General features: G+C 37.3%; 1 protein-coding gene across 6 annotated transcripts in view; it reads right to left on the bottom strand.

Annotated features, from left to right (window-relative positions):
- KHDRBS2 (KH RNA binding domain containing, signal transduction associated 2) overlaps positions 1-13025 on the bottom strand; it is a 585121-nt gene that overhangs the window by 282768 nt on the left and 289328 nt on the right. For all 6 annotated transcript variants that reach the window (XR_004383467.1, XR_004383466.1, XM_032864462.1 and 3 more), the window contains exon 4: positions 4775-4921. Coding sequence is in view for 4 of the 6 variants with exons in the window: in XM_032864462.1 (XP_032720353.1) it covers positions 4775-4921 (147 nt within the window). In the remaining 2 variants the exon portion in view is untranslated. The remainder of the gene's footprint in view (positions 1-4774; positions 4922-13025) is intronic.

Genomic DNA, 13025 nt, shown 5'->3' with positions numbered 1-13025 from the left:
TATCACTCTTCGCAGAAGATATGATACTATATGTGGAAAACCCAAAAGGCTCCACTCCAAAACTGCTAGTACTTGTACAGGAATTCAGTAAAGTGTCAGGATATAAAATCAATGCACAGAAATCAGTTGCATTTCTCTACACCAACAACAAGACAGAAGAAAGAGAAATTAAGGAGTCAATCCCATTTACAACTGCACCCAAAACTATAAGATACCTAGGAATAAACCCAACCAAAGAGGCTAAGAATCTATACTCAGAAAACTATAAAGCACTCATGAAAGAAATTGAGGAAGACAGACAGAAATGGAAAAACGTTCCATGCTCCTGGATTGGAAGAATAAATATTGTGAAAATGCCTATGCTACCTAAAGCAATCTACACATTTAATGCAATTCCTATCAAAGTACCATCCATTTTTTTCAAAGAAATGGAACAAATAATCCTAAAATTTATATGGAACCAGAAAAGACCTCGAATAGCCAAAGGAATATTGAAAAAGAAAGCCAAAGTTGGTGGCATCACAATTCCGGACTTCAAGCTCTATTACAAAGCTGTCATCATCAAGACAGCATGGTACTGGCACAAAAACAGACACATAGATCAATGGAACAGAACAGAGAGCCCAGAAATAGACCCTCAACTCTATGGTCAACTAATCTTTGACAAAGCAGGAAAAAATGTCCAATGGAAAAAAGACAACCTCTTCAATAAATGGTGTTGGGAAAATTGGACAGCCACATGGAGAAAAATGAAATTGGACCATTTCCTTACACCACACATGAAAATAGACTCAAAATGGATGAAGGACCTCAATGTGAGAAAGGAATCCATCAAAATCCTTGAGGAGAACACGGGCAGCAACCTCTTTGACCTCAGCCGCAGCAACAGCTTAGGAACATCGCCAAAGGCAAGGGAAGCAAGGGCAAAATGAACTATTGGGATTTCATCAAGATCAAAAGCTTTTGCACAGCAAAGGAAACAGTTAACAAAACCAAAAGAGAACTGACAGAATGGGAGATGATATTTGCAAACGACATATCAGATAAAGGGCTAGTGTCCAAAATTTATAAAGAACTTAGCAAACTAAGTTCTAAAGGACAAAAGAACTAAAGAACAAAGATTCCAATCAAGAAATGGGCAGAAGACATGAACAGACATTTCTGCAAAGAAGACATCCAGGTGGCCAACAGACACATGAAAAAGTGCTCCACATCACTCGGCATCAGGGAAATACAAATCAAAACCACAATAAGATACTACCTCACACCAGTCAGAATGGCTAAAATTAACAAGTCAGGAAATGACAGATGCTGGCAAGGATGCAGAGAAAGGGGAACCCTCCTACACTGTTGGTGGGAATGCAAGCTGGTGCAACCACTCTGGAAAACAGCATGGAGCTTCCCCAAAAAGTTGAAAATGGAACTACCCTATGTCCCAGTAATTTTACTACTGGGTATTTACCCTAAAGATACAGACGTAGTGATCCGAAGGGGCACGTGCTCCCGAATGTTTATAGCAGCAATGTCTACAATGGCCAAACTATGGAAAGAACCTAGATGTCCATCAACAGATGAATGGATAAAGAAGATGTGGTATATATACACAATGGAATACTATACAGCCATCAAAAGAAATGAAATCTTGCCATTTGCGACCATGTGAATGGAACCAGAGAGTATCACGCTTAGCGAAATTAGTCAATTGGAGAACGACAACTCTCATATGATCTCCCTGATATGAGGAAGTGGAGATGCAACATGGGGGGTTAAGGGAGTAGGAGAAGAATAAATGAAACAAGATGGGATTGGGAGGGAGACAAACCATAAGTGACTCTTAATTTCACAAAACAGAGGGTTGCTGCGGGGAGGGGGGTTGGGAGAGGGGGGTGGGGTTATGGACATTGGGGAGGGTATGTGCTATGGTGAGTGCTGTGAAGTGTGTAAACCTGGCATTTCACAGACCTGTACCCCTGGGGATAAAAATACATTATATGTTTATAAAAAATAAAAAAAATAAATTAAAAAAAAAGTGAGAAAAAAAAACTGGTTGAAATGGAAAAAAAAAAGCTCATTCAGGGGCATCTGTGTGGTTAAGTCAGTCTGACTCTCTATTCTGGTTCAGGTTGAGATCTCAGGGTTGTGAGATCAAGATCCGCCTTGGGCTCCAGGCTCAGTGGGAAGACTTCTTCTCTCTTTCCCCCTTTTCCCCTGCCCCTCTCCACACTGGTATGCTCCCTCTCTCACCAAAATAAATAAATCTTTAAAAAATTTTTAAAAAGAGAACAAAAACGTATTCATTCAATCATTTATTCACCCATACAAAAACTATTTATTACATGTTCCCATGTGTCTGGCATAGTTCAAAACAGGGAATCAAGCAGTAAAATTAGACAATAATGCCCACCCTCATGACAATATATTTTAGCAGGAAAACCAACAATAAACAAATAAGTAATATATATACGTATGTGTGTAGATATAGAACAGGTTATAAAAGCTATGAGGAAAATTAAGTAAGTGAAGAGGGCCAAAACATGAGAAGACAGTAAACTGCAGTTAATTAAGGGGCCAGTGATATTGTAAGCAAAATATAATAGGCTTATACAAATGTAGGGAGGTGACTTTAGACGGTGTGGTTAAGGAGGAATTTCCTGCATTGCTAACATGAGCGGCAACCTAAATGACAGCTGTGTCAGTATTTTGGCGAAGAATCTTTAAAGACCCTCAGTGAGAAGTGAGCCTGGAGAGTCTGGAGTGCGGGATGAGCAGAAAGGCCACATGTCTGGAGCACAGAGAGGGAGCAGTCGGTCAGGCAGAGAGAAAAATCCCAGAAGTGGGCAGGAACAGGTAGTATGGGTCAATGTGCGATTTTCGTTTCTCATCCAGATGGGTATATATAAAGCATCTTAATTTTGGGATACTATGCTTTCAACTTGACCCAAGTAGCTGTGTTATATTTCTGCAACACTCTCGGTGACTATTAATCTGCCATTCCATCAGTCAGACTCCCAAACAAATAATTATTGTGCCACGCATCATTCTAAATGATGGGAATACAAGAGACACTGCCGGCCCTGCCTTCATGGGGTCTATATTTTTCGTGGAGAAGTTATACACGAAATGATTACATGTATCACAGTGTCTAGAAATAGGGGAGATGTATCACTAGCATTTATAATAAAACCGGGTTAACCTAGCCCACAACTTAGATCCAATATATATATATAGCAATTATATAGTGTTTCATCTTACATATTTAACCTCAAGAAGTCATTCCAAGTTTCTATCTACTATAACAATAAAATAGATTAAAAGCATCCATTTAAGTGTTGCTTGATAATTTTCTATGTCCTCTCATACACATTGTGGTATTTAATATTTACAATAACTGTGACAGTGGTCAATCAGTTATAATTATCTTCTTTTTAAAGAAGCTGAAGCTCTGAGAATTTAAATTATTTGTCTACAGGCATGAAATGAGTTAGTAATGTAGGTAGTCCTAGGCTTTTTCTACACCACCTATATCACTAGAGGCCTGATCTAAGTATAGTAAAACTGCTTCCCGAACAGCAGTAGGCATTTAGTTTGGAGGCAAAAGGAAGAGAGAACATAATATCCTCATGCTTATGAAATATTAGATCTATTTAGGAGGTGTTCTGATAAGCACCAAAAAATAAATTGTGCAGAAATTCCGTGTGCATATAAAGTTAGGGAAAAATCAGTGTGGTATGGGATTGCTCTATAACCTTGTCTTGACAGAAATTTTTAAGCTGGGCATATAAATACATTATGTGGCTAGATTTTGATGCTTTTATGTTCTGAAATTCTGTTTTTTTTTTTCCTTTTCCCATTCTCAAAATCACTGCCAATCAATGAATCTTACCCACCATTTCCTCTGAGTTTATTGCTTACTTTAGAAATCTACAGTGTTTCTTCACTGAACAGATTAATCTTAGCTACTCTCTTGCTCCTCTGCCAAAGACTTCTGCCCAGGCACTCCAGAAAACTTGACTCAGCATTCTCTTCCAATTATCTTATTCCCAGCTCTAAGCCCCAGCGCCAATTCTGTTTGAATGATCTCTTCCTAGAATGCTAAATTGTCAACTTTTATAAAAACTTCATTCATTTAACCTTCCTCTATTTCTTAGAAAATCAGTAGAGAATTCTACCCAATATGCTGCCTTACTAAATGAACAATCTCTGTTGCTCTCACAGAGTGCAAAGAGTTTATTTTTCCAATTTTTGTTTGATGTCAACAAATGTCTGGCTCTACTGATTATTTTACATTATGTTTTATAATGAGCCTGCACCTGGTATAATGTCACATAACAGTACATTTGATATTTTCAAGTAACATCATTGTCTTGTTGCAAATATTACATATCTAATCTCTTTGCCCCTCCCATTGTACCTGCAAATGCTTTTTCTATTAATGAAAAATTATCAAGAATACATGTCAACTACCAAGTGATTCAGACACAAGAGAAAAGCACACTACTTCAATTACATATTTGTGTTTACGTGTCAATGGTCGTTTTCTTCCTGACTGTGAACTAGTGATGTACGGAGGACACTGTCAAACCTTGGGTATGTGGCAACATGCCAGGTCCTGTGCTAATCGTTTGATGTAACCTATTTTATTTTACCTTCTTATCAACTCCACAAATAATTAGTTTGCCCCATGACTCTCCATCTAAAAAGTCAGTGAAGATCAAAGGCACACTTACAAAAAAAGTTATGAGAAACATCTTTGTGAAAAATGAAAGACACTTACGGGAACCAGGAATTTTTTAATCTCTTCCAATGCATGACTCATTCGTGAATAAGCTTCCCCAGGTGGAGCAAACACTTCAATTAATACATGAAGTTCATCACTCAAGTGGGCATATTTGGCTTCCCCACTCTTCCTTAATTCTTCTTCCTGTGAAAGAGGTTATTTTTAGAAATACAAATCTACCCATTTTGCATTGACTTAACATTTACTGAGAATGTGACAAAAGGACATAATCTAAGCAAATTTTCCATAAGTAGAAACCCTTTGAGAAATAAAAATCTGATACAAGCCATTTAAAGATTGTAAAATCATTTTTGAGTGTTTGAATGATTTTTCTAAAAAGCTGGCATAATTATCATCTACAATGGATTTTAATCAGCTAAATGAAGATGCTAAACCCCTGAAAAGAAGTGACAGAAATGCCTTAAAGTTTGAGTGTACACTACTATATTGAGGAAGAAAAGGATTGTTTTTGTGTCTGATGAGTAATATTTTGCAGATAATAAACGAAAGATTATCACTGTTCTTTAAGAAAACAAGAACTTTTGGGGCACCTGGGTGGTTCAGTCTGTTAAGCATCTGCCTTTGGCTCAGGTCATGATCCCAGGGTTCTGGGATCGAGTTCCGCACTGGGCTTCCTGCTCGGCGGGGATCCTGCTTCTCTCACTCTCTTTCTCTGTCCCTTTCCCCCAGCTTGTGCATGCTTTCTCTCTCTAGCTCTCTCTCAAATAAATAAAATCTTAAAAAAAGGAAAACAAGCACTTTCTAGCTATTTTTTGAGAAACAGTGTAAAGGTTACCTGTTCTCCATTTGTATGCAAAACCAAGGCATATCTCCCAGCCTATGTGCCCACTGGCCCAGACTGTCATCTGCCTTCATACTCGCATTTTCTCTGTTATTTGCTGCCTCATTTTGGTCAACAGAAGTCCATTAAAGGGCTGGCAGTTAAGCATTATGTCGGCATTCATTCTGCATGAGCTATACTATATCTCCTCAGCTTACCCAACAACATGGTACTGTTAGATCAGATTTTTTGTAGTACTGTACCCAACTGATTATTGTGGCCTGATTAATTCAGCACAGGAGCAGAGCCAATCAGTACATGATCTATATGCTTTGCTAATGAGTGCCAGGTAGTTGACGCCTAACATTTCTAATCTCACAATAACCTTGCACATTATTCACAACTCAGATTAGGAAACTGAGTTTAAAAAATCTCAAGTCGTTTCAGCAAAGTTGGGATTCAAACCCAGTTCATTTTACCACCAGATTTGCATTTGTCTAGGGTTTTCACGGAAGCAAAATTCAGTTAAAACAGTAACATAATGTTAATTATGTTTTACTCTTCCTGACTCCCCTCCCCAGTAAACTTGTAGTTGTTCCACTAAATTTCAAAGGATAAAAATTGAATGACAAAGTAATTTTTAGTTTTATTTGGGGACTGACTAGAAAAGTAACATGAGTAGACCTTAACTAGATAAATAAAAGCAAATTTGCCATTGATCTCTTATAAGTTAACTATATGAACCATATTAGTGTGCTTAACTGATAGAAATGTCCATCATTTCAATACATGAAGGATCCATGAAAGAGATGGGAAGGTGTGCCTGCTTTTCTTTCCATCCCGCATCAAATCAAATGTCTCCAACAGCAACACCTTTCAGCCTGGTAGTCCACTCTCCACATTCCTAAGCATACTTTCCATCTCTACCTAGGAGTTTTTACTTAAAAGGGTTTTCTTAATGCCCATTTCTCAGTTTAGGGAGAAGAAGCACTTGCCTCAACGACTATGCACTTACAGAGTGTAGTAAACATTTCTTTCCTCTTGGGATTCTGCTGCAAGGCAAGATGGTCCTTATCTCTGGGTTCAGCTTCATTTCCACCTAAGTGTTCAGGTGGTTAAATCAGGATTCTTCACACTGCCTCCTTCTCCATACTTCCTGAGCTGATTTCCCGCTGGTATAAAACTTGCTAACCAAATTTTATAGTGTCTGCATGCTATGAGTTATGGCATTCAAATATGAATAATAATACTCATTTTAAAGGTTTTCAAATAAAATGAGCCTGACTAGGTACTCTGCAGTTGGGCCACTAGGCTGATTTTCATGAATAAAATGCAGCTTGCTATTTAAAAACACATTTGCCTTTCCCCTCCCCCATCATCTTTATAGAAGCAGATGAGGAAACTGAGGTCTTTGGATATTAAGAAACTTCCTGGAGGTCACATGTGAGTCAGGATTTCAGCTAGGACCCAGTAAAGTAGGTGTTAGCAGTGATAAAGATTTTAAAGGAGAAAAGTTAACACAGCAGAAGTAATCGTGAGCTACTACTGGTTATTCTCAAAACTAAACTGCGTATCTTCAAAGGTGTGTTATATTGGAACTCATATATTGGCATAACTTTTGACAGAGCAAAAATTCCCAGGCCTTCGCTTCTTCCTGTGAAACTTCGATAATAATAGTGAGGTCCCAGGATTTTGTGGATTTTGAGAAAAGTGAAGAACATTTTGTAATCTAAAAATGCTACACATATTTCTTACAGTAATAAATATTATTTCTTACGTTCTCAAGTATTATTTTAAAATATTGCCGGGTTGTTTCAAGAGAGACCAAAATAAATGTGTCTCAAATGCGAAGAGTTTTCTTTCTGAGGTAGACGTCTAAGCGATGAGTAACCAGAAAAGCAGGTGATTCTTGTCTGCGGTCTTATCCAGGAATCCTGGCTCCCCCTCTTAACTCTAGCAGCCCCAAGAACATCATTCTCATGTTTGTTGATGAAGAAGGCTGTCTACCATCACTTCTAAATTCTGCTCCAGGGGCTGGGGAAAGAAAATGTAGCAGCAAAAAGCTTATGTCAAGGACACATACCAGAGGTTTCATACATCACCTCTGCTCTCATCCCTTTGGTAAAAGTGTAGTCACATGGTGGCCCGATGCAATGGAAGCTATAAATGTGGTTTCAGACTGAGCAGCCATGAGATTCAGTGTGAGGGTTTCATTTATGACAGAAACAAGTGAGAATGGAGACTGGATGACAAAAAGCCATCTTTGCCCCCAGTCTTCATTTAGGGCTAGTTAAAATCATACCTATTCATTAAATCTAATTTTGTGAATAGCTAGCCATTGTCTGCCAGAACGTCCAGATTTTATCTTCAAAAACAAGACTACCAGGGCACCTGGGTGGCTCAGTGGGTTAAAGCCTCTGCTTTCGGCTCAGGTCATGGTCCCAGGGTCCTGGGATCGAGCCCTGCATCGGGCTCTCTGCTCAGCGGGGAGCCTGCTTCCTCTCTTTCTGCCTGCCTCTCTGCCTACTTGTGATCTCTATCAAATAAATAAATAAAATCTTTAAAAACAAAAAAGAAAAAAACAAACAAACAAACAACAAAACAAGACTACACCCCCAGCTGGATTAGTAACATGAAGCTCCAAGTTTCATTTGAATCTGGGCAGACACCACAGCCATCCCAAATCGCACCAGTGTCCAGAAACCAGTAAGTACATTTATAGTAATTTAAAAAATCTCATGAGGTATTTCTTAAACAAGAGTTCCAATGTATTTTGAGGAAAAAAACTTTATCTTTGCAGTAAATTCATTATTTGATAAGCTGATTATGAATGGGGCAGTAAGTAGTGTTTTCATGTTTCTGCTCAATTTTCTTTTGGCGTGCTTTATAACAAAGATCATAGTATCGTGGCAGGTTACACTAGATAGAAAGGAGGACATAACAGCAAGAAAAGTAAAGATAAAGATTAAGAAATTAGAAATGGTAGGGGCACCAGCGTGGCTCAGTGAATTAAGTCTCTGTCTTCGGCTCAGGTCATGATCTCAGGGTCCTGGGATGGAGCCCTGAAGCATAGGGCTCTCTGCTCAGCGGGGAGCCTGCTTCTCGCCCCCGCACCTGCCCCGCCTGCCTGCTTCTCTGCCTACTTGTGATTGCTGTCTGTCAAATAAATAAATAAAATCTTAAAAAAAAAAAAAAGGGAATTAGAAATGGTAGCGAAAAATCTTGGGTATAAATTGACATGAACTGGTCCAAAGTTACCAGTACAGAAGACTGGTTCTCCATCTAATGAAAGCACAGAAAAGGGCATAGGGACTAAATCAAAAGAATGTAAGATGCACACATTAGAGGGTGAATCAGTTTGACGTCATTTAGAATTCTGCTTAAAAGACTGCACATTCAGTTGATATTATTTAATCTTCCATGAAAAAGGTACATTTATTCCACTGAGGATATTTACTTTAACCGCTGACCTTCAGAACAGGATTTATGGTGTTCAGCTATTACAAAGAAATCACGAGCTAATTATTTCAAGTGCAATTATTAGCTGCTAAACACGAGAAATTCAAAACAAAGTCATTACAAATATCGAATCTAGTTTTACACATCCCCAAACATTCTACACCCGTGTTGTACCCTAAGGTAAAATATAAGTAAAACATATCAGTTTTTTACCAGTTGTTTTACAGAGAATAGCATCACAGGAAATAGAATCTAATTTGAATTGCATTCATGTGTTTAATCGTTAAAAGGATTTTAAAGAAAACTTTCTCTTAGGAATTATCACTTGCATTTTAGCTTCCACAAAAGAATGCTTCCGATTTGGAAATAATTTGACAATTAGAAAAGTTTCCTCTTAATTCAAAATAGCATGTTCATTGAAGAAAACTTGCAAAAAAACCCCCCAAACTACAAATATCTTAAAAAATATCAACAACCACACAATTTAAGACACACTATTAGCATTATCAGTGTATCTTCTTCAAGTATCTTTTTGCAGTAATAGTAATAGAATTGAAATCATAATTTTAATATTGCTTGTTAGGTCATGGGTATGCAAAGTACTTTCCATAGGCTATCTAATTTTGTATGTACAACTATACTTTATGCTACATAATGTTACTTCCTTCATTCTACTGATGAGGGGACTGGTACACAGAGAGAAAATTGTCCAGGATTACAGAGACTATAAATCATGGAGTTGGGTTAGAACCCAGGTCATCTCACACCAGGCCTAGTGGTTAATCACACTGATATGTACTGATATAGGTATGATAAATGTAAATAAACATTTTCTAGGTCCAGATTTCCCCATGGATGTATCTGTTTAGTTTATGGAATATCACAGCCAGTGGTCTCTCAGCAATTTCCTGGTATTCAGTCCCATGTAGCCCTGGGCTGTCCAGGGTATCCTACAGCAGATAACAGGTCCTTATGCACTTAGCCCATTTAATATGAATTTCTTCTCCCCTCTCCCAAAAGGTTCTGATTCCTTGGAAGCTATATGCTCATCAGTGCTTGGTGAAACTATTATTTTCAAGGTTCTCACTACTCATCTCCTATTTTATGAAGGACTTTACCTAAAAATGCTAGTGATCTCACGTCACATTGTTTATGCCTAACCCTCTGTTTGGACCATCCGTTCCAAACAAGGCATTTATCCAAAGTTTTTAAAGTGGAGCTCAGATTAGTTTGCACAATTTCTCATGGATACTCATGCTGTATTCCTCAAACAAACGTACTTCATGAAGGGTGATTCTCTATTTTCCTGCATAGTTTGTCCAACAGAGGGGCAGGGTCTTTGGGACCCTCTGTACTCTCATTCCATTCTGGAGTAAAGACTTAAGTCAGCTTACAACTGGGTATTTCATCTTAGTTCAGATGACTCAAGGGAATTCCCCCAAAGAGGACACAGGATTAGATGTTCCCTTATGTTGTGACCCCGAGTCCAGCCTTTTGCTCCCTGGATTTGCCAACTTTTAGTTGTAATGTAAAACTCAAAATGTCTTAAAATACCTTAGAATATCCACAGTTAAAATCATTTATGGGTGACAGAGACTTCATTTAAAATATCAGAGGGGCACAAAGCAAAGAGGTCACATTGATAACCTCATTACAACAACTCAAAAAATTCTCATTCTCTTGTCACAAGTTCTTCCCTGCTTCATTACACAATTTTAATTTTTTTTTTCTTTCCTTTGTCTAACGTTTGTATTACTCTTTCCTCCCACGTGGAATTCCCTAGGAAATTTCAAATTATTTTTACCTCTATCAGAGAGAGTAATTTAGTTATTGAGGGCTAATTCCCAAGCTTACAAGTCCAACTTACTGGAGCTCAGTGAAATAAAGGGCATACCAGTTAATCGACCCTACTATCCTTAAAAGTCACAGTGGTGATCATCATTTGCTACTTGGAATGATCCTTTGGAATCTGTCTCTGTCTCTGTCCACTTCTCTTTTGCTCTCTCACACACACATGCAAATAGAATGCTCTTTAAAGTGGGACTCTAGTTAAAGAAAATGTTTCCATTTTGTTAAGAAGAGTGTTCACTTGCTTTGAGCAATTTTCTTAAAAAAAATGTTATAAATTGCTCACAATATGATGTAAATCATGTATTCCTCCTTTGTGCTACTCCAGATTTTGGGTTATTTTGTCTTTCCAGTGTCTCCTGAAAAGCACACATTACCAGCAGAGAGAACATCTGAATAACTCTGTTGATGTCCCAGCCATCATTTTTTAAACACCTATGTATTCACCTAGATGTATATATGTGATATCATATATATGTTCTATTTTCTTCTCTTAAATATTTAATTACAGAAGTAGTCTTTACTCTTAATCACTTAACCAACTCACCACATTTGCCAAATATTTATTCCCCCATAAAATAGTTAACCAAATGTCCATGATATTCTGATTGTTTAAGATCCTACTGCCTAAACTTTATAAACCATGAGTCAGTGGTATTTGTTCCCAAACTTGTTTATTCCTATTATATTTTTTATTGTTATTGTTATTGTATTTTATTATATTTTTATAATTCCCCTTTCAACTTTTTAAAAATTATCCAAAAACTTTCAAACCAAAAACATGTAGGTTAAGGGAGATTTTACTGTTTCAAAATTGCTTCTGTAATTACATTAATTATGATTTTTGCACAATATTTTGTTCCTAGATTACAGCATCATTATTCTATTTTATAATTTATCATTTTTCTCATCTCCAAAATTATTCTTCATATATAAGTGTATCTGATAGAATATGAGGAAGATATTCAATAAATTGTTGTTGAATTAATTACTTAGGGGTAAAAATCATGCTGCATTTTTCTTCTATCATCAAACCATATCTTTATTGCTCATGCTAAGGTTTTCTTTTTTCTTTTTTTTTTTTTTAAGCTTTTATTTATTTATTTGACAGAGAGAGAGGGAGAGAGAGACAGTGAGAGAGGGAACAGAAGCCAGGAGTGTGGGAGAAGGAGAAGCAGGTTTCTCAGAGAGCAGGGAGCCCAATGCAGGGCTCAATCCCAGGACCTTGGGAAGAAGACTGAACAGAAGGCAGGCACTTAACAACTGAGCCACCCAAGTACCCCTCAGGCTAAGGTTTTCTTTAAATGCTCAACCATTTATTGTCCTGAAACCTTGGAATGGAGTGATCTATATTTACTAATATGACTTTATTTTTAGCTTAGGAAAAATATGTCCAAATTATTATTATATTTAGTATGTCTCTGATTAAATGAATAACAATGTATAGGTCTTATATATGTATATTCAATGATATTTTATTTTGTAAGCAAAAAATTACGCAATTGCAGTTTACACCACCTCAAATATTTGTTCTGTTATTACAAGCATATAGTCTGTGTAAGTGAGTAAAACAATAGAAGGTTGTAACTCAAGAGAGTATTGTGGTGTTACTCATAAACAAGTTAGAATAAGCAAATTTTTTACAACAGCCCCTCCTCTCTAGACCTTCCTTGGCTTGATACCTTATTGCATAATGGGATTGGCAGCTGGTAATCTCTACACCCAACAGGGGGCTCGAACTCACAACCTCGAGATCAAGAGTCACATCTCTTCCTGAGCCAGCCAGGTGCCCCAGGGATTGGCAGATGGATTAGTTCTTACTAGACCATTCCAATTTCAGGAGAATCAATTTCTATATAAGGACAGTGCTTACTCTTTGCTCCCAGAAATCCATCTCAGCAACCTTTAGCATCTAGAAAGTTCCCAATGATGCAAAATTTATAGTTATACTTTATCAACAACTGTTATAATCTTAGAGACTGAAATAATTTTTGTATTATTTTCTATGTATAGGAACAAATATTTCAAAAATCTTACAAATACCAACCACCGCTTCTCTTTTTTTCTTTTTTCTTTTCTTTCCTTTTCTTTTCTTTCTTTCTTTCTTTTTAGAAGGGAAGAAAGAGAGAGAGAGAGAAATAGAGAATCTTAAGCAGGATC

The sequence above is a fragment of the Lontra canadensis genome, unplaced genomic scaffold (assembly GCF_010015895.1).
Source record: "Lontra canadensis isolate GAN:19392208 unplaced genomic scaffold, GSC_riverotter_1.0 scaffold27, whole genome shotgun sequence".
Classification (NCBI taxonomy): Eukaryota; Metazoa; Chordata; class Mammalia; order Carnivora; family Mustelidae; genus Lontra; species Lontra canadensis.
This window is presented reverse-complemented; position numbering and strand designations above follow the sequence as displayed.